Source organism: Cupressus sempervirens, chromosome 4 (assembly GCF_028749045.1).
Source record: "Cupressus sempervirens isolate cs-2001-9-10 chromosome 4, ASM2874904v1, whole genome shotgun sequence".
Lineage (NCBI taxonomy): Eukaryota > Viridiplantae > Streptophyta > Pinopsida > Cupressales > Cupressaceae > Cupressus > Cupressus sempervirens.
In genome coordinates, this window is record NC_143121.1 from 236,180,781 (window position 1) to 236,203,963 (window position 23,183).

At 35.7% G+C, this 23,183-nt stretch overlaps 1 protein-coding gene across 1 annotated transcript in view; it reads left to right on the plus strand.

The window, feature by feature from the left end:
• LOC149560882 (protein Dr1 homolog) overlaps window positions 1-23,183 on the plus strand; it is a 145,726-nt gene that overhangs the window by 75,102 nt on the left and 47,441 nt on the right. The window contains exons 2-3 of the mRNA XM_089824868.1: window positions 194-283; window positions 20,127-20,221. Coding sequence (XP_089680994.1) covers window positions 194-283; window positions 20,127-20,221 — 185 coding nt within the window. The remainder of the gene's footprint in view (window positions 1-193; window positions 284-20,126; window positions 20,222-23,183) is intronic.

Sequence of the window (23,183 nt, forward strand, 5' to 3'; positions counted from 1 at the left end):
GGATTGTTCAATAAAGTTTTCAGCTGTTTTATTTAAGTAACTGTGGCTTGAAATTTGGATTTCTATTATGAGACAGGAAATCAACAGATACATTAGTTGACATAGCATAGCTAGATTGCACCTTAGGAAGCTTATAGTTAAATCAAAAGTTCATGTGTTAATTTACTCACATATCTGGTTTTATTATTTTCAGCAACAATGACCAAGATCATCAAGGAGATGTTACCTGCACATGTCCGTGTAACAAAAGACGCCCAGGATCTTTTAATCGAGTGCTGTGTTGGTATGTTTCCTATGTAACTGACATGTACAAAATCTATTGCAGATCATTGCTATTTGAAACAGAAGTTTTAACAGAAGTCATTAATTTTTAAGGTCACTGCTGAAGCATGTTTTGAATTTGCAAAAGAAATAGATTTTATGTTTCCTTATACTATACATTCCTCAATTTGACAAAGAGAATGTGTGATAACATGACTGTGATCAATAAAAGAACAGAGAAATACCTGGATTGATATTCTCAATTATCCGTGTTATACAAGCACTTTTATACTCATAAATGGATATTTGCAAAAATAAATGTGTATACATGATAGACAAACAGATATAACAAAATTGCTGAACTTCCACCAACATTTAATGAATTGCTACATCGTGTAATGGTTTCTAACTAGGGACTAGTGATACAAATTTTAGTGTTTAGTTCCAGGAAGCACAAAACTAAACAATGCAATTTTATTGTTTAGCGCCAGGAAGCACCAAACAAAATAACGTGAATGGCAGAATTGTTCTTCAAAGTAAGGGGAAGCTCCACAAGGTCTAATAAAACCTATGATAGAATATACAAGAATGCACATTGTACAAGTTTTCTATTAAAATATTATTTATAATATTTAGTTTATAATGATCAATTTAGTCTCTAGGATAAAGGATATTCTTTATTCTTTAGCTTTATTAGTTTAATGCTTATCATACTAGTTGCCATTCTTTATCTTATTTGAATAAAGCATTTTGCAATCTTATTTAGGGAGACTTTTACTCGTTTAATATCTAATATCTTGGTAATCATTTTGAGTTATATATTTTGTAAATGGTATCAGAGCCCAAGTGGAGTTTCTTGGGATTGGCAAAAATAGGAAGATCTACATACTGCTTCCAACAGTGATGAATCACTTTCTTGTGACATAGAACATATCAAAAAGATGTCATATGCAATAGAACTATGTTGTTCGGAATGTGCAAGGGGTTTCTTTGTAGGACATTTCAGCTTTTGAAAGAAAATTTGCAGGCTTAAAATTGCTTACAGTTTTCAGTCAAATCATCCGTAGGCTTTCTACTAAAAAAAATGTAATATCCCCACTTTCACTGTTCTACAAGCAATGGCAAGTTGGATTTTTCTGAAGGTTTCCAAGTGAGTTTGGAGAGTTCCAGCATTCTTGGAGAGCTTAGACTAGGGTTTTGTTGGCATTTGGTGGTGGTTTGGAGATGAGTTGGATTTTAGGTTAAAGGCATTGCTCTTTGTTGTGTTCTGGGCCTTTTTGGTTGTTCTCATGTTCAATTTCAATTCTTGGTCCCTTTCAGTTGTCTTTGTAAAGTGGCATAGATTATTTTAATATTTGCAGTAACTTATAAAGAAAGATTCCAATTTTTTTTAATATTCACTTCAGTGTTTAATATTATAATGTCCCAAAGTTTTATACCTAGGGAAATGTAAAGATGGGGACTTAAAACTGTTTAAGAGTGTTAAAGGCTTTTTTGAGGGGAAATAATTTAATTTGAAAACTTAAATTGCCCTCATTTCCTCGAACTCTATATAAAGGGATATAGGTTTTCAGTCTTATAGAGAAGTTCTCCAAAAGTTTATTGAGGATGGAAACCTTTGTCAATATTCGCTGGTTTGGATGATGAAAAATCCATCCTATCTGGTTTGGGTTTTCCTTCAGGAAACACATTGATTTTCATTAAAGTTTATAAAATCTAGGCTCACAAAAGAAGGTATATAAGGTATTTTCATGAACTTTGTAATGGAGTTTTGGTGGCTTTTGTTGGTGTTTTGAGTGCAATAATAGCTTGGCCCTACTACTGCGAGGTTGTCACATCATCACCCCATCGCAAATGGGGACCGGGCCTCTTTTCGCTTCAGAATGAGTGGCAGCCCTAGTGAGTCTTAGCTCCTAGGATAATTGTCATTTGTGTTGAAATTCTATCTTGATGGTAATAGAGTTTGGTGGAGGTCTTTGGCATCCAAGTGTGAAGGGATGAAAGGAAATGATGGAGAAATCTGAGGAAAGTGCCAATCCAAAAATGAAGAGAGATCTGAATATGGCAGATTAAAAACCTCAACGAAGGGTAAATTCTGCCCTCCCATGAGGGTTAGTCCCTCTCCCAAACCATATCAAAATCCTGCCATTCTAGTAAGGCTTGGCCAAATGACAAGCAGCCATTTATTAAGGGGGTAATTAATTGTTTAGAACTATCATCTTATCTCAACCTTGTAAGCCTTAGTCGATGATAAATAGTTGAAACAAAATGATTTCATGGGCTTATACTAGTCATGTCGGCCTGTATAGAGGATGACAACTTTTCCAACTTCAATTGCCTATATAAGGAAAGAGATAGGTGTTCATTCTCAACATCAAATACACATTAAAGTATCTCTGCTAATTATCGGCAAATTCCCTCCAAGGGAGCGAGCTATCTAGTGATGACAACAAGTCCATATTGGGAGACTTAAGAAGCAGCAATTTTGCACATAGGGGCAGATTTTTTTTCCCAAAATCAGAAGTTATTATGGGGTAATAAATGAAATCTGGGCATGTTATTGAAGCCAAAAACTCATTTTAAGTCCAGATTTTGAAGGAATTCATTTCAGATTGCAAGAATAAAATCGATTTGCCAAAAATATGAACTTGAGATTTGCAAGAAAGTAGAAGAATTTGGTTTTTAGAACTTGATGGAATCCTTGAAAAATCCATTTTTTTGCTTGATATAATATGATTTCATTTCATGAAGTTTTCGGACTTCTTTCATCCTTTCACGAACTTAATGCAATTTCTTTCTTGGTTTTGCAAGTTTACTTGTAAAGAAGGAAAAGCTAGGAAGGTGAGGAGATGATTGTCATGTTTGAGGATCAAGATCAAGATAGAATCCATGAAAGCAAAGATACAATTAAAAGAAGAAATTTTCACAAACTTCAACTTCCTCTGGAAATCCAAGTTTTCTTTGAAGGAATGCAAGCCACATGAAGACTTCACCACTTTAGGTAGAATCGAAGGTGATATCAAGTTTACAAGTGCATTCAAGTTCAAGACATGGCAATAAGAAAATTTCCAGGAAAGAAGATGGTGAAAATTTGCAAGGATGAAGGATTTTGAGAAGATGAAGCAATTTGAGAATATGCCATTGCAATTGAAGGCTTGGCAATGTTGAGTATCGAGAGATATTTTCTCATCATTTAGAGATTCATCAAGTCTACAAGATAAGGATGCTGAGGTGGCATCCACTTGTCTTCTATCAATTAGAAATTCTAGCTACACATTTTTCAATAAGATTATGCCAACTGTACACTTTTCTCATTGGCTCTCAAAAGCATTGTAATGTTCTTATTGGCCCACTGTAATGCCCTCACTTCTAGTTCACAGAATAAATGTTGGAACTTGCAACAGATCATTAGTATATGATAGAAAAAATATATTAAAGTCTGAAATATGTTAGAAATGATAAATGAATCAATCTAAATACTAACCCTTGACTAAACGTCCTAATCCTTCGAAAGGAACTCTTCTCAAATAACCCAATCCTCTAATGAGAATTTAATTCTTGATTAGGCAATTGTCATATGAAGAGTGCCTCTCTAAGGCCTCTGCGATCTCTGGTAATGATTATGCTCATTACAACATTACTTGGTAGAGATCCCACCTCTAAGAAAGTCTCATTTCTCTAACATATGCATATGATTAACCACTACAATCTATATTGTATCTAAGAGATTCTCCATAAATATCTCTCCGGGTTTCAATTTGGAATCTCGACATTCATAGAGAATGCCCTATAATCTCTGAGTTTCCCCTTTGGAGAAACTCGACGTTCCAAATGAATGTCCTCTTAGTCTTTGAGTTATCAATATGAGAAACTCATCCTTCTCATAAATTTTTTCTATCAAAATCCCAAATCAGCAATTACATTTGCATTTAACATCACTATTATTAATGTCTCAAACATACTTCATTATCGGTGTTTTACTTTTCTGATGTTTGTGTGAATATTTTGACCTTTCTTACCAGCTTCCGATTAATCACTGATGACGGTTTACTGTCCTTGCTCTTTTTATTTGTGTTATTGTCGTTTTTGAATGTTCTTCCTATAGACCCTGAGCCGTCGGTTCTTATTGCCTCTTTCTTCTGTTTATCATAAGTCTTACATTCTTCTCTTTTTGTAAAGTGCAATCTGCCTGTCTAGATACGACTGTTGCATATCTCTTCTTATTGTTGTTGTCTTTGTTCTTTGTTTCACTTGTTTTATTGCTTTTGTGTTTCTTCCAAATTCTTCTATGGAGTATTGTTCTTATTTGCTTGATCTTCTTCCTTGATCCCTGCTTCAGCTATTATAATTGTTTTGCAGTCGGCCATTCCTTATTACTGTTTTTTCCAATACTATTACACTCTTATTATATTCTGAAATTTTCTCTAAAAATAATTGTAATTTCATTATTATTAACAATATATTTATCTACAATCTACGCTTGACGATGTAGTAGTACCTCCATACTTATATTCATTTATTCTTACCAGCCATGCCAATCATTTATTATCTAGTAAATCCCTCTCTCCCTGTTCCTTGGTTTGAAGACCCTATACTTATATTTGTATTTCTTTAGGGCATGTCCCTTAGACTAGCTTGTGACTTTTCATTTGTTTAGATTTGTTCTATTAATTATGTCCTATTATATAACTATGAATGATTATATCTCAATATGGTTTTCTATCTTTGGTAATACAATTGCAAGGAATTATCGTGGGTCTAATATTAAGCTTAGTGTCTTTACAAATGTAATTGCTGATTATGTTTAGCAAGACTGTTATGAAAAAGGTATATTGGTAAAAATATTGTTATTATCTTAAATACTAAAACATATAATTGTTGAGTATTTGTATAGAATGAATGTCTCTTTTAATCAATAATTATACTATATTAAAATTTTTATTCTCTGATGTACATATTAATAATGTATATATTTTATTAAATTAAATTTCAGATGTATGTAATATGAGAATGTTTAATTAATATACACATGGTGTATGCTATAATATATTATAGATTATATTTTGCTATAATTTAGTACATTATATGGATAGTTATATGTATAAAGTAATAGTATATTCATATCTTTTCTTAATCATAATATTTGATATATTGACATTTAATATATTATACTAATTTATTATTGATTTATATTGATTATATTTTCTTATTTTTACAACCTTAATTGATTCTTCTTTACTTGCCACCTTTTCAATTTTGTCTCCCAAAAGCTTTACAAAATTGATGTGATAGATGAAAGTATCCCAATACGGCTTCAACTAGGGGACATGAGTTCCATTGTGTGGTGGCTTCATTTTAAATTGTTGATATTATGGCAACCCTCATTATGGTTTGTAGGGATAAATCTTGGTAACCCTTCTCACTTGTAAATTTTTAGATTAGAGTAGGAGACTTGACGAGATTCTTGCCACAATGCTATCAAAGTGATTGATGATTCATTATTTGTCCTCATGGTGGATTAATTAATGTTATTTTGAAATGTTGCATGGTTTCTTCAATTCCTTATTTAGAGTAGATTTCAGTTACAAGTTTTTAAGATAGAACAAAATTTTCTTAAGCAGTGTAGTTGAATGCAATAAATTGTAGATTTTTACTTGCTTGATTTGAACATAAACTAGTCTATTAACCTCTTGCTAATTGTAGGAGTGCTTTGTGTGCTTAGCTAGTGAATTTATTGTACTTTAATTGATATTTAATCTATAGTTTGCATCCATTGACAGGATTGAAGAAGAGATATTAATTTTAAGAGTATATCTTAGAAGCTTGCACTAGGTGGGTGAAGTCGTTGACAAGATTGTATCTAGTAAAGTCCAAGTTCATCCATGCTTCCTTGCATTCATAGTTAGAAGTAGAAGTCGAAGAAGGTAAGCTCAAGTTGAATGTTGAAGATTTGGAAGAAAAAATTATATTTTCATTGCACGTTGTGAATCCAAATCTGAAGTAGCAAGTTGATAAGTATTGAGGAAAACTGTAAGTCCCCTTGGTGATTCAAACAAATCACATTAACTCACTGGGTAAGTATCCACAATTGAAGGAACCTTGAAGTCATTTCATGATCTTCCATGGGAAGCTTAGATTGAGCATTTCGTGTTTCATTTCAAAGCATTGAGTGTTTGAGTCTGCATGTTGTGGTGGAATAAAACTCAAATGAACAAAAATTGGTGCTAGGAGGGCTCGAACAAAGTTCATTCGTAAAGATATAAATAATAGTGATATTTGAAAGTCATATTTTTTTTGTGAGGGATCTCTTTTAAAAGAAAAAAACCCGAAAAGTGAAAAATCCAAAAAAGTGAAAAATAAAAATAGTTTGGGTTGGTACTCAAATCAGATATTGCATTTCAATAACTTAAGGAGATATCTGAGGGAGAAATCAGAAAAGATTCCTTGATTTTCAAGGATGTACTTAAAGATATTCACAAGAATACATGGTTCATGTTCTACAAGGACAAGCCACCAAAATCAATATTCCAAGGGCTTGATTTAAAAACCGATCCTACAGATGGAGCCCCAATTTCACAAAAATTTTGTCGATTCCATTTGAGCACCTTTTCTGATTTTCTTACCATTTCTATATTCATAGTAGTATTGTAACATTAGAAAGCTATGTATTATTGCCTCAAATTGATTATGTTGCATGTGAAGAAGTTTGTGACCCCATTACACATGAATCAAGAGATCATTTGAAAGTAAACAGAAGTGGAGGACACTGATCATTTAATACAGAAAATACTGATCATTTGCAGACATAAAATTTGGAAATCATTCTGCTGTGCAAGGTTATATGCTAAACATGCTATATCTTGATCAAATTGATAAAATAGAGTCACAACCATGATGAATATACTCAACAGTAACAACAGAACTTTCATATGGCTCAAGAGTCTTCATTGCTGCTACCGTCAATTCCACATAGTGCCTTCCTTCAGTTCTTTATCACAACTGCCACCAACTCATATGCCTCCATCACAGTTAATGTTATTTCGAAAGGAACGGAAAAATAGTGAGTTTTCTTGGTCTTTTCATATTCCCGTGGTAGTGTTGATCCTCAAGTGGTGCATATTTTGGATATTCGATTGTGGTGTTTTGTGCATTCATTCTACCTTGAACAGAGACTTGAATATGAATATTGAAGGGTCAACAATATGGTAGAACGTAAAATAGAAGAAAAGAAATTGGACTAGAAGTGCATATGTAGTCACATAATTCAACGCATGGGAGAGCCTGAAACAAATAGTAAGAACCAGATGCAAATGAATCGCTCTGTAATTATGTCTCCTAGACAGTCGAAGAACTCTATTCCTCTCAGCCAAGGAAGCATAACATGTGTAAACTAGAAGTGGAAATTATTATCATTGAATCCTGATGAATCCATACAACTTACCTCTCTGTCATAGACTCTCCAGGCTTCCATAATTTTCCATATTATTTTGTTCTTGAGGCAATAAAGTAAGGCCATTGCAATTGCAATCGCTATAAACACAGGCTGTGAAGAGAAAAGCCCACCAGAAGCTGTTGATTTTATTCTGTGGTTGTTGAAGGTTTATGCCAAGCTACAAATAGAGTCTTGATTGTTAGTTGTATTTGTGCTTTGATACAAATTGCGTTGAAGCTGTCACACTTCATTCCCTTGGAAGATTTGGAGGAACTTATCAAACCGTCCCAATTTACGAGTATGGAATGATAGGTTTGTTTGGAACAATTGATAAATATATTACTTTGTGTGCTCCTTCTGGATAAGGCTATGAGTGCATTAGATGTAGGGAGCAACTATTTGGTTTAGGATGCTATGGAATACTTGATGAAAGGGGGCAACTTTGCGGTTTGCGGTGCCATCGATTATTACTTTGGGTGAGAAAAAATATGTGAACCGTGACTATCCTCTGCGTTTTAAATCTCCAGGGTCAATGTTTTGCAAAGATTAATGATACCATTCTAATATTGAACATCAAATGAATAGAGCTTGTTAATAGACAGGCCATATGCTTGACGAAGTTTTGAATGATTAATTGGAGTGGATTCCAATTGTCTCGAAAGAAAATGGCAATTATTAATGCATGGAAGTCGGGAGGTGATACAAAGGAAGATGAACAAAATGTCATTTATATTAAATGAAATCTTCATAACAATGCCCTTAATGTTGAGATTTCTGAAGACTAATTTATTAGGCAAGAAGTCGATAAAGTAACCCGATGATTATAATGGTAGATGAATGCGTCCATAAAGGATACAATTATAGTTAAGAAGATACATAAATTGAAGAGACACAACTTTTGGTTTCCAAAAAGTCATATTTCTTCATTTCAGCATTATTAATGTATTTAGTGAACACTCGTACTAATATTTGTTATGCCCCAAATGCACTAAGTCAGTTTATGTGTGAACCTAAGAAGGTTGACCTCATGGCAGCAAAACACATTTTGAGGTACGTACGAGCCATTATTGGACTTGGTCTGAAATATGACAAAGTTGAGTTACAGCTCCATGGATATTCAGATTCTGATTGGGCCGGATGTTCTACTGATTGGAAAAGCACTATAGGATGTTGTTTTTCAGTCTTGGATCTGCAATTATATCCTAGTTTAGTAAGAAGAAATCTTTTGTTGCTCTAAGTTCCATCGAAGTAGAATACATAGTTGCATCCATGGGAGCACGAGACGCAGTATGGTTAAGGAAGTTGCTTGTTGGGCTATTTGGGAAGCCTTCGAAACCTACATTTATTCATTGTGATAATCATAGTTGTATCAAACTCTCCACAAATCTAGTCTTCCATAAAAGGTCAAAACACATAGAGATACTCGTCCACTACATTAGAGATATGGTAGATAGATGTGTCATCAAGTTAGAATACATTAGCATTGAAGAGCAGTCTGCCGACATATTCACCAAACCTCTTACAAAGTTGAAAGTTGAATACTTCAGATGAAAACTTGGTATGAAAAAACTATAATTGTAACTCTTGAGATAAACTCTTAGTTTTGTGTAATATATATATATATATAGTTTTTTCAAAGAGTTACTATTGTGCACATGTGTTTGTTTATGAAAGGTGACAATCTTTCACTCTATGAGATGTTAGGTCTCTATTGTGAGGTGATGATTTGAACAATAGATTGACTTGTTATCATAGACTTCATTAAATTATTGTCCCAGGATGTGCTGGATAGTATGATAACAAAAGTATCATGATTGACTTCTATTTTTGTCTTGGAATGAGCCAGAAGTCATGATACTACTTGATTTTTTGAATTCTTGATTGATTGTCATGATAAGACCGTGTGAACCTGCTATCTTGGCCTTTGCAATTTCATGACAATGAAATGAATTATGATGGCTTACCTTAGTCCCAGAATGAACTAGAGAACATGATTTTATGTTATCTTAAGATCAAGATGAACATTTGATAGACTATACGCAATTATTGTCCCGAAATGTGTCGAAGATCTAACATCTTTCTAGGATATGTATGTTGATGAACATTTTATCTAAGATTGATAAAACCTAGATCATCATTTATGAGATAGTCATATCTTCCCTCGCTAAGAGGGAGTGTTGAATTTGTAGCATCTGTTTGATATGTAATATTTGATTGTTTCTTAGAGAGAAATTCACATACACATACATATACATATACATATACATATACATATACATGTGTATATACACACACACATGTGTATATATATATATATAGAAAGTCTCTATTTTGACTGTACAAATGATTCAATTTGGTTCAATCTCCATTATAATGCAGTGATCCTATTGTGATAACATCACAATCTATGTTAATCATGGAGGTGATTCATGTGGGTCCGTATTGATCGTGTCACCAATAGAGAGATTTCTTTATTGCTGTTTGTTATTTCCCGCCAGCTTTCTCACATTATGCTATCCATGGTACTGAGGATGGAGACCCTTTTGTTGACCTCAGTGAGAGTATCTCTCAGTTTGCTGCTTTAGGTGACATCATCATTCTCAGGGATTTCAATGTGAGGACCAGAGAACTCCAGACTTCGATCTATGACCGTGGCTCTGATTCCATCTATTCTATTGAGATTGATCTGACTGCTATGGGACTTTAGCGTGTTTCTGGGATGTTCTTGGACTAGTGTCCTGTTATGGTTGCCATCTTTTGCAGCTTTGTGAGTCCTTTGGACTTGTGATCTTAAACGGTCTCTCCTGCTTTCCTGGTTTTGAGCTCTTTACTTGTTGGCCTCATTGTGGGGGTGTTAGTTTTGTTGACTATGCCCTCACCTCTTCCTCCATCTCCTTCATACACAGCTTCACCATCTTGCGCCTTCCTCTTGCTGACCATGCTCTCTTAGTATTCATATTCGTGTTTCTCTGTATTCTTCACCTTCTCTTCTGTCGCCTCATCTCTTCTCCTCCATTGCCCCTAACCTCGCTTACTTCTCCTTCCTTAACGGTGACAGTGAACTCTTTTCCTTTCATCTTTCTAGACTCCTTATTCTCGAGTGTTTTGCTGATTCCTGTGAGGCCTCCTCCATGTTAATGCTTGCTTCGGCCATTTGGAAATCTGCCATCCTTTCCATACCTCACCATCCTTCACTCTCCCTCCGTTGCAAGTGCCATAACACTTGCTTTATGAACCAATAGTTCGATGATGATTGTAAAGATTTTCATTGCTCAGTGTGTGTCGCTTTTGAGGTTCACTCCCTCGTGCTAGTTTGTGGTGACTGATTAGGGAAGTACTGTACCTACTTCATAAATTCTTTGGATCTATGTCAAATGACAACTGGGATCTTTTGGACAGAAAGACACTTGGAAGCATTCGATTATGCTTGACACCGTCGATGGCATTTAATATTACAAAAGCGAAGACGATAAAAGAGTTGATACAAACCCTAGCGAAACTATATGAAAAACCCTCCACTTCAAACAAGGTATTTCTCATGAAGCGTTTATTTAATATGAAAATGGCAGAAGGTGGATCTGTTGCGAATCATTTAAATGAGTTTAATACTATTACTAGTCAGTTTTCTTCTGTGGGTATCAATTTTGATGAAGAAATTAGGGCTCTCTTAATTTTGTGTTCTTTGCCTGAAAGTTGGAATGGCTTGGTAATGTCTGTGAGTAATTTTGTTCCTGGATCTAGTACTCTAAAATATGATGATGTGATAGGTGTTATTTTGAGTGAGGAAACTCGTAGGAAATTCTTAGGTGGATCTACATTAGGAAGTGCTTTGAATGCACAAAGAAAAGATAGAATAACTGAGAGAGGAAGTAATTTCGAAAATTGTGGGAAATCAAGAGGAAAGTCAAACGGGAGGTCTCAATCGAGAGGACCGAATGACTGCTGGTACAGTGGAAAACCAGGGCATAAAAAGAAAGATTGTTGGAGTTGAAAGAAAAATGAAGGAGATAAACCAGATGGAGACAAGGAGGCAAATGTGGTAAGTAACAAATCCGGAGAGGATGCTTTGCTTCTATCTTTAGAAAGTGTTGAAGTTGAAAGAAAAATGAAGGAGATAAACCAGATGGAGATAAGGAGGCAAATGTGGCAATTAAAAAATCCGAAGAGGATGCTTTGCTGCCTTTAGAAAGTGTTGATGATTCATGGGTTTTAGATTCTGGTGCTTCATTTCATGCTACACCTCATAGAGGTTATTTCATTGATTATGTCCAAGGGGATTTTGGGCTTGTATATTTTGGGGATAATGAACCCTATCAGATTGTTGGAAAGGGAAAAGTTAAGATTAAGTTGCAGAATGAGAATCATTGGCTACTACATGAGAAAAGACATGTTCCAAGGCTGAGTAGGAATTTAATTTCTGCAGGGCAACTCGGTGATGAGGGTTGTCTAGTTACTTTTAATGACAAAAATTGGAATCCTTTGTAGTAGCAAAATGTGTGAAAGTAGGCAGTTTATATCTTTGTACAGGTCATATTGTTCCTTCTACTTTAATTGTTTTAGATAAAAATGAATGTTTAGGAACAGGTGCTGCAGTTGAGTAGGGAAACAAATAGTTGTTGTAGATTCTGATACAACGTTGTGGCACAATAGACTTGGGCACATGAGTGATAAAGGTATGAAAGTACTTCATTCAAAGAATGCTTTACCAGGTCTGAAATGTGTTAATATGGATTTCTGTGAAACTTGTGTGTATGGAAAACAAAAGAGAGTGAGTTTTGTGAAAACTAGGAAGGAAAATAAAAAGGAGAAATTAGAGCTTGTGCATATAGATGTATGGGGACTGGCTCAGCTATCTTCCCTTGGTGGATCTCATTATTATGTTACATTTATTGATGATGCAACTAGAAAAGTATGAATTTATTTCCTTAGGCAGAAATCTGATGTATTTCAAACTTTGAAGAAATGGAAATGCTTGGTTGAAAATGAGATTAGTAAAAAATTAAAATGTCTCAGATCTGATATTGGTGGTGAGTATTGTATTCATGAATTTGAAGATTATTGCTTCACTAATGGTATTCGTAGACAGAAAACTGTTCCAAGGACTCCATAGGAAAATGGAGTGGCTGAATGCATGAACAAGACTATAATGGAGCGTGCAAGGAGCATGAGGTTGCATGTTGGCTTGCCCTTACACATGTGGGTACAGGCTGTCAATACTACTGTATATTTTATTAATAGAGGTCCCTCTACTCCTTTGGGTTGTGGTATTCCAAAGGAAGCATGGATTGGTAAGAAGGTGAGTTATTCTTTTCTCAAAACCTTCGGTTGTGAAGCATTTGCTCACACAGATTCTGAAAATAGAACCAAGTTGGAAGCTAAGTCAAAGAAATGTGTATTTGTTGGATATGGCATTAATGAATTTGGTTATAGGCTTTGAGATTTTGAAAATCATAAAATTGTAACAAGTAGGGATGTCATATTCAATGAGATAGTGTTGTACAAAGATCTATTGCAGCAACATGAGAAGAAAGAAGATGATTATTATTGCGGGATGATACTCCAAAAGATGATGTTCTAGCCACTCCTCATGATGTGCAACAACCACAACATCAAATACCACACGCACTAGTGAATGTTAGACAGTCAACAAGGCAAATTAGACCTCCAGAAAGATTTTTTCCCTCTTTGTATTCTATTTTATTAACAGATGCTGGTGAACCTGAATGTTGTGATGAAGTTGTGCAAGTGGATACTGAGATTCAGTGGGAGTCTATAATGAAAGACGAAATGGGCTCTTTTTTGAAGAATAAGACATGGGATTTATGCAAGTTGCCTGTAGGTAAAAGAGCTTTATTGAATAAGTGGGTTTATAGGTTAAAGGAAGAGGATGGAGGTAAGAAAACATTTAAAACTAGGTTAGTTGTAAAAGGTTTTGCACAGAAAAAGGGCATTGATTTTTGATGAGATATTTTCTCCTGTTGTTAAAATGATTTCTATCCGTATTGTTTTAAGTATTGTGGCTACTGAAGATTTGCATTTAGAGTAGCTTGATGTTAAAACAACCTTCCTTCATGGTGATTTGGATGAAGAGATATATATGGCTCAACCACAGGGATTTGAGGTCAAAGGTAAGGAGAACTTAGTGTGCAAATTGAAGAAAAGTTTATGTGGCTTGAAGCAAGCACCTCGACAATGGTATCTGAAATTTGATAGTTTTGTGCATGAGCATGGATACAACAGGTGTCATTCAAATCATTGTGTTTATTTTAAGAGGTTGGATGGTGACAGCTACGCTATTTTATGTTTATATGTTGATGATATGCTTGTAGTTGGGTCTAACATGGATCATATTAAGGGGCTGAAACGCTAGTTAGCACATGCATTTTCTATGAAGGATTTGGGGCAGCAAAACAAATCATTGGTATGGAGATTTGCAGAGATAGGAAGAACAAAAAATTGACGCTATCTCAGGCTAATTATGCTGAGAAGGTGTTGGAACGTTTCTCTATAGAGAGTGCTAAAGCTATCAGCACACCTTTACCTGGTCATTTGAAGTTGATTAAGGAGATGTGTCCCAAGACACAAGAAGAGGAGGATAAATGTCCAAGGTACCTTATGCTTCAGTTGTAGGAAGCTTGATGTATGCTATGGTATGTACAAAGCCAAATATAGCACATGCAGTGGAAGTCGTTAGCAGGTATATGAGTCATCCAGGAATTGAGCATTGGAATGCTGTCAAATGGATTCTCAGATATTTGAGAGGATCATCCAATAAGTGTTTACATTTTGGGGGCTCTCCTACTGATTTACACGGCTATGTTGACTCAGATTTGGTAGGGGATATTGATATTAGGCGGAGTACTACAGGTTATGTATTTATTGTTGGTGGGGCAGCCGTGGGCTGGGTTTCTAGGTTACAGAAGGTTAATGCTTTATCCACTACAGAGGCAGAGTATGTTGCTGCTACAAAGTCAGCCAAGGAGATGATATAGCTTCAGTTCTTCTTGGAAGAATTGGGACACCCTCAGAGGGATAATTATTTGTTTATAGATAGTCAGAGTGCCATTCATCTTGCAAAGTATTCAGTTCTGCATTCAAAGACAAAACACATTCAGTTGCGGTACCATTTCATTCAGTTAGTTTTGGATGATGGACAGTTAAAACTAGATAAGATACATACAGATGACAATCCAGCGGATATGTTTACAAAGATAGTGACAAGGGAGAAGGTGAATTCATCTTCATCTTTGGTTGGTCTTCTAGATTGAATAGGAATAAAAGAACAATAGAGTCCAGGGTGGTTTGATCTAGTGGGAGCCTCATGGAGTAGCGGCATAGCTACAGGATCAGTCTCCAAGTGGGAGATTGTTGTCTCGTGTGGAGTCTGATCAGTCACCAAGTGGGAGATTGTTAGTTTGTGGTGACCGATCAGGGAAGTATTATACATAATAAATTTTTTTGGTACTATTTGCCAATTCACCACTAAAGTTTGGGCCTAGCATTTGCCAATTTATGGCTGACATGTAACCATAAAGTAGCGAAAATACTTGTATAGAAGGGCTTAGGGTTAGGGATTGTTTCATTGTGAGTGATGCAAAAATTGGTTCTTGCGGCGGTATTGAGCTGTAAGGGATTACAGATTGTAATTAGGTTGTAATCATTGGATCGTAATAATATCGGACTTGTTTGGTGGTTGTAGCCCAGGGATTGGGTGAACCACGATAAATCTTGGTGTCTTGTGTTCTTTTCTATGATCTATTATTTTTTGATATTGTTTATATTTGCATGTAATTGTTATTTCTGTTTGAGGTTTAATCCTAACACCCTGACTTTGCTCACCTTCGGTTGTCTTATCTTCATCTTCTTTGCTGCAAGAAATGTTTCTTTACTGCTTCTTAGTGTAAATCCCTTTGCTCTATGTAGATCCACAATCCCTAGCTTTTCTGGCGTACCCTTTCCCCTCGCAGTATTCCTCCATCGTCCATTCTTGACTTTCACTCCCTAACCTCTCACACCACTGCTCTTTATGACATTCTTGGGCAACCTTCTATTCATCCCATCCTGCCTCCTTTCTCTCACTTGTTCACCCTCTCTCACATTTACAAGGCCATCAGATCTATGAGATGTAGCAGAGTAGCAAATGGGGAGGGGTTCCAGGCTAAACTCTTCAAGTTTGGTGCCTCTATTCTGGGCTCCTATCTCTCTATTCTCTTTAATAAGGTGCTTTGTACTAGGTTTCCAGTTTCTTGGTCTAGGCATCTGATCTACCTTATCCATAAGGCCGATTGTTTCTGATACTGGGAATTATAGGACCATTATGATCGGACACATTTGCCAAATTGTATGCCACAACCCTCAATGCTATGTTATCCGGAGAGCTTGACAGGAAAGATTGCAGAGCTAGAGGTTAGGCTACTTTCCAAGCTGATTATTAGACCATGGATCATATTTTCACTTTACGGGCTATTATTGAGGAGGCTAGACACAGATCGAAGAAAGTTTACTACTGCTTTGTTGATTTTCGCAAGGCCTTTGTCTCTGTTCCCAGGATTGCTTTATTTTAGAGACTTTGGGAGATTGGGATTTCTGAGATGTTACTAACTGCTATCATGAGATTATATGATTCAGGACTCTTGATGGTTTTTCAGTTCCGATCCACAGCACCATTAGAGTTAAGCAAAAATGTTCTCTCTCACCCACTTTGTTCGGTTTGTACATTGATGAGCTTGAGGATTTCCTTTAAAAATCTTTGCTCCTTGGTGAAGGTTGCTACTTACACCAGGTCTTGATCTCCATTCTTCTTTTCGTAGATGATGTGATTCTTCTTGCTTCTTCTCCAGAGAGTTTACATAGACTTTTGGATGGTTTGGCTTCTTTTTGTGTTCAGAGACAACTTGCAATTAACCTGGGTAAGACTCGTGTTATGGTCTTTACTTGCCTAAAGACTTCTCATCTTCATTTCTCTTTTCAAGGACAAGAGATTGAGATCACTTCGTATTATATGTATCTTTGGAGTGAAGTTTTCCGGGCCCCGCCTTAGTATGAGGCTAACGATTCAATCTAGAGTTAGTAAGGGTATGGGTTCTCTTGCTATGCTTGAGAAACAGTGTTCAAACACCATTTCCAGGACACCTCGTCCAAGCTTTCCCTCTTGGACTCCCTTGTTTGGCCAACAGTTATTTATGTTTCTGTGGTTTGGGGGCCTTCTCTCCTTGGTTCCGATTGGGCCTCGATTGAGCGGGTTCAGACTTTGCTTCTTCGACGCATCAACAGATGTCATAGGTTCACTCCTCATAGTAATATTTTTGCCGAGTTTGGTGCTCATCCTTTCAGTCTTGTGGCCATATTTGATCTGATTTGGTTCATTCATTGCCTACGTGGTTTTGTGGATTTAGTTGGTGAACATGATAGATACTCCTATCTGGCATATTGCTCTTCTGTTGCTACTGCGAGTTTTGATACTAGCTCTTGGGCTTGTTGTTGGTATGCTCAGGCATCTTCTCTGTTGAGCTTGATTGGAATTGATATTGATCATCTTCCTTATCAGTTCTCGTTGAATGCTTCTGCTTCTCTCCTCCCATCTTGGCAGGAGTTGAATGAGAATGTTAGAATTGATATTTACAGATAGTATATTACCACTATCTAGACTAATGCTCATGGTGGTTTGCATCCAATGATGACCTTCTATGCGGAGCATTTTCAAGAGATTAGTGATGGGATTATTGTTCGTCCTAGTTATCTTTCTCGATAGTGGTGTCATGCCTTGCGTATCTCTCTGGGGTCTTTTAGAGTTGGTTCTCACCTTTGTGCTCAGACCGATCATCATATTGAGAGAGGGGAATGTATCTGTAAGTTGTGTACTCTTGATGATATTGAGAGGGAGACTCACTTTATCTTTTGATGTCTTGTCTTTTATGACATCAGAGGAAGATCTTATTGTTTGTTCTATGACTGTTGTTCTCTCTCAACCTTCTTCCATTATTGTGACCAGCAATGTCTTGCTTTTATCTTCAGGAGGCCACTTTGCTCCATGCTAGTACTTTACAGTCACTACTTCCTCAACGGCATACCTTTGATCAGCTTATTATTGCCTTTTTTCACACCTTTATCTCCTTTATAGGGTGTGAAAAGACCATCTAGTTTTACTAGTTCTACTTGCCATTCTAGATTTTTTTAGGCCCTTAGCAGTTATTTACGTCAGCGACATTTTTCCACGAGTTCACTGCGCAGTCCAGGGCTCCTATCTACTCACAGCCTTGTCCTTTCTGTGACTGATTTCTTTTTACCAAGGAAGGACTCCTACTCTTTGCCTTGGCCTCTCGCTTTTTTCTTGTTTCTTGTTTCTCTTTTCTCCAACACCGTTTGGTGCTCTTGCTGTTGTCAACTTCATGGTTGTAACTCTCAGTCCCATAGACCCTTTGTGGTCTTTTGTTGGACATTAATAATCTTATCTTATCTTATCTCATGTTTCTTTCAAACCTTGTGTTCTTGGATAACATTGACTAATTTATCACTAAGGAGTGCCAATTTTTTTCAATTCAATCAACGGGGCCTAGCACACCATTGCCCACTTTTGAGTTTTGGGAACTTTGTACATAGTTTATAAGTTGACTTTGTACAAAATGACAAACTATATTATTGTGTTTTGCTAACAGAACATCCATCATCAGTAAGCAACATTGTTAGAATAGTTTGTGTAGTGGGTTGGTGCTCACGAAGAAAAAAGTGGGTGTTGGTGCTTCCAATAGGTCAGAACCTACGAAGTGTGGGAGTTGGAGCTTCCAATGAGTCGGTGCTCATAAACATAGAGGTCGGAGCCCCTAGTAGGTTGTAGCCTACAAAATATTGTAAAAGATCAAAGTTATATAAAAGCAATTAATTTGTCATGGTTTTCTCCTGCATTGGGTTTCCACTTAAATCTTATGTTATTGTGTTCATGTGCATAATTGTTCATTTCAACTTTCGAAGTTAATTGTTTGGATTAAAGTTTTAAGTTGGCAAATTTGTTATTATACTGATTCACGCGCCCCCCCCCCCCCCCCCCCCAAGTATAATGGTGTGCTCTTCAATAACATTGTTAAGGTGGAAGAATAGTTTGTGTGCAGTGGCTTAGTGCTCATGAAGACAGAAGTGGGGGTTGGTGCTCACGAAGACAGAAGTGAGGGTTGGTGCTTCCAGTAGGTCGGAGCTTGCAAAGTGTGGGAGTTGGAGCTTGTAGTGAGTTGGTGCTCATAAACATAGAGGTTGGAGCCTCTAGTAGGTTGTAGCCTATAAAATGTTGTAAAAGATCAAAGTAATTTAAAAGCAATTAATTTGTTGTGGTTTTCTCTAGCATTGGGTTTCCACGTAAATCTTGTGTTATTGTGTTCATATGCATAATTGTTCATTTCAGCATCTGGAGTTAATTGTTTGGATAAAAGTTTTAAATTGGCAAATTTGTTATTATATTGATTCACTCCCCCTCTGAATATAATCGTGTGCTCTTCATTCAGTTCTATTTTAACAACCCTAGTTCGACAGAATCTTTCTTTGTTGAATTTGTAGCATTTATTTTATAGATTATTTTAGACTTCCTCTTGCAGCTGTCATTAGATTTAGTGTTGTGTTCAGCTGACATGCTTTGCTCATCCGTTGACATAAACATGTTTCATTTACTCTCTTTGAAATGCAATGGTCATTTGCACCCACCCTTGGCAATGATTTGTCGGTCTTTTTAAGTTAATGATTATCAAATATTCTAGCATGAATTAGTGGTTGAATCTGCTGCATAAGTTGATGTAAGGCAAGTAGTGCAGCATGTAAATGGGAGTCATGTATTTCTATGTATTAATTTGATGATTTTGATTTGATTATTTTCTGAACAAGACAATTTGAGGGTATTAAGGATTTAGCTGCATGTATCTTCATCCCACATCTCCAATAATCATATAATGGTGAGTGTATTCTAAATATTAGTTGGTTCTATTTTTGTGCTGATTCCTTCTAGGATGATAAACAATATGAGTCTAGTTTCTCAGTAGATTTTATTTTACGTGGTATGGCACTTCCCAATATACCATGCCGAGACCATCATTTGGGACTGTCTTTCTTGTTTATAATCACTTCCGTGTTATGCATAGTGCATATTAGATTTAATCAAAGAAAAAGAGTAAGAAAGTGTGCTGTTGTGTCATTTTATAAAACTAGCCTTGTGTCCATTTTTAGTCCAGTTGCCTTCAAATATGCTTAATTAAGTAGTCATATGACTTAAAATTAATTCTACTAGCAATTGACACATTAATACATTGTGTATAGACAATTTTAATAGTATTCCAACTGCCATGCCTTGATATTATGACAGATTTGGTCTTCTTAAATTCAATATTAATGCTCACTAAGAGGAGTAATATTTCTTGACACAATTACTTGTCTCAGACACTTGTTTTGTCTACAGAGTTTATCAATTTAATCTCTTCTGAGTCCAATGAAATATGCTACAAAGAGGAGAAGCGAACTATTGCTCCAGAGCATGTTCTAGAATCCCTCGAGGTTGGTTGACAGTTCTCTTGTAACTTTATATAGCACTGAAGTAATGAAGGGAACCTTCAAATATTTTACTTTGCTTTGTAGTTGCTTGGCTTGTAGGTAAGTAGTGTTCTTGTTCTCTGAGAATGTTACATTTTGCCCCATGTTCTCTTAAATGAGAATTGGTATTCTATTTGCACTCAAAGTTGGGTCTTGCTTTGTATATTGCATACTAATGTTTTATCCAGTCACCAGTGGGAAATTTTAAATTATTTTTTGTTTGATTCATGGGTACACTCCTTTGTTATTTACACAGCAGCACTGCACTTAGCATTAAAATAGTTTCACTTGTACATTTTTCTCCAAGTAAAATAATAATGATAAAATTGCATATTGATTTCTGGGAAAGATTGTGTAAGAATTTTTTTCATCAACGTTTCGGATCATACTACATGATCCATCATCAGGATGCCAAAGAGTCAATGAGAGCAAAAATTGTAGTATGATCCATCATCATATTTTTGCTCTCATTGACTCTTTGGCATCTTGATGATGGATCATGTAGTATGATCCGAAACGTTGATGAAAAAAATTCTTACACAATCTTTCCCAGAAATCAATATGCAATATTCATGGATTGTGGAAATCTGATAGCTTTGAATGATAAAATTGTGAAGCCATGTGTCATTGAAAATGAAATATATTCCTGCTAGATATTTATGAAACTCTGTAGGTCTTGGTAGGTAGTTTGCTTATATAAAATTGTTGAATAAATGCAGGAAATGTGATAGATTCTATATAAAAAAAAAAATTTGATCTGTTATCGATTTTTACAATAAAAATTCACACTGCTATCAAGTTAGATAGGGTCAGAATCGAATCTTACTGCTGTTAATTTGGGAATCAGATCTTGACTACAATACTAGAGTCAGTTTTAGTTCCATTTTGGTATGGATAACTGCATCAAGGATCTGTATGCAGGGTTATTGAAAACTAAGGATGATCAGGAGTGTGCATGTAGGATTGAAAAATATAAGTGTTTTTCAATTCTGGCTAGATTTCAATTTGCAACAGGTGGCAAAACATGTACTTGAAAAATCAGCAAACAGCTGTTGCAAATGTTTTGATACTATCTTGAACAGCCACTCACCCTGGTAAAATAGTCAGTAGAGGTACACCATTTCTCTAAGAAAAAAGAGAACTTTTTTTTATGTGTGCAAAACATGCAGCACAAAGTGTTATATCTGTTTGTTCGCACTTCAAAGCATTGGGATGTATGCCTTGATCATCAGGGAATATACAGTTTATAAAAACCAGCTTTGGTCATTACACGTTGGTTGAAGGAAAGAGGTGTTGAAGGCACCACGTAATGTCTCATTTTTGGCAGGAATGAAAAATAACTAAATAAGTAATCATTTACTATATTGTTTTAAATTATTTAATTCAAGTAATAATTAGTTAATAACTATTTAAAACAAATCGATTGTCAATAAATTGTTCTATGACTCAAACGTTAATTAAAAAACAGTTTCCAATTTTATATTATAAAAAAGGTGGCCGGAAGGAATATTATTCATTTGGTAAGATTTGAAATTATTCTAGCAGGAGAACTTGTTTACAGGTTCACAAACTCAAGGATGGAGACCTGTGGGCTCTCTTAGGGAATGGACAAAACTCTAGCCCCAACTGTTGGTTCCAGACAGGGATCCCATAGAAAGATTGACATATAAGTTTTATCAAATTGGTTATGTCTCTTTCACAGACGAATCTGTAGGATTTGGATCTTTAATATTGCTCTAAGTTTTTGGATGCCATTCTATATGTTTCTTATTATTCTGAGCTCTGAGGAATAAGAAATAATTGTTTATATTCATTGATTGAAGATTAGTGATTTCTTGAAGGCTTGGTATTGATGAGTTTGGAACTCACATAATGGGTGGTTAAATACTTTTGCAAGATTAAAGTTGAGCAGTAAACTTTATGGAATATGTATTTGAATAATAGGGTATTGCTTGCATATGTTTAGTGCAGTTGAGTATTTGGTTGGACAGGAATTTATTAAATGAGTCAACAACTTGTATTTCTATGACAGTCTTGAGGGTATGCATCGTGTGTTTCCTCCTAGTATTGTAACACTTATATTTCTTGTTGGCAGCAATAAAATCTGTTGTGAACCTTGTCATGAACACCTTTTGAGTCTGGGTTTTTTTTTAATGTGAGGAGTTCCTTAGAAGCTCATGGGATTGCAAAACAGCAATTTTAACTACACCAAGGGGTGCTTCATTTCTAGCTTCCTTCCATTCTGTCATGAGTACCCTTAGAATGACATGAATAGCAACTTCTGGAGGAATTACATTAATTACTTTTTCATTATTCCAGCATGAGAAGTCATATCTGAGCATTGGTTGATTATTTGATGGTGAAAATCATACAATCTAATGCCATAATAATAATATTATCAGTGGCTTGGCTCTGAATGGCGACACCTGATAGTCATCCAGAGACAAGGAGGCTTGAAAACTTTCAAGGCTAGTACTAGTACTGGTATGGCTACTCTTTAAAGTAGGAGATAGAGGTACTTGGAGACACCATTTTTTTGTGACAAAATTTAATGATTTCCTATATATCACAAACATAGAACTCTGAAAACAAAAACTATGGAAAAGTTAAGTTTGACCATTGACGATTAACTAAAAGTGTATAAAGTACTGTTGTGAGGTTTTCGCACCATCGCCCCATTGCAAACGGGGACCCCCTCTTTTTGCTTTAGCAATACTAGTCATTTTAGGTGGTCTTAATCGGTGGCTATTTTTTGGTCCTGAAGTCTTAGAGATGAGTTGGGGCAACTTTGACTTGTGGTTAGTCAAGTTAGTCAATGGGTATGAGAAATAGTTGAGTTAAGCTAGTTAAGGATATGGAGATGAGATCAACGGATTTTTGATGAAATTGTTGGAAAGAGTGATAAGTTGTGCATGGTAAGTTGTCA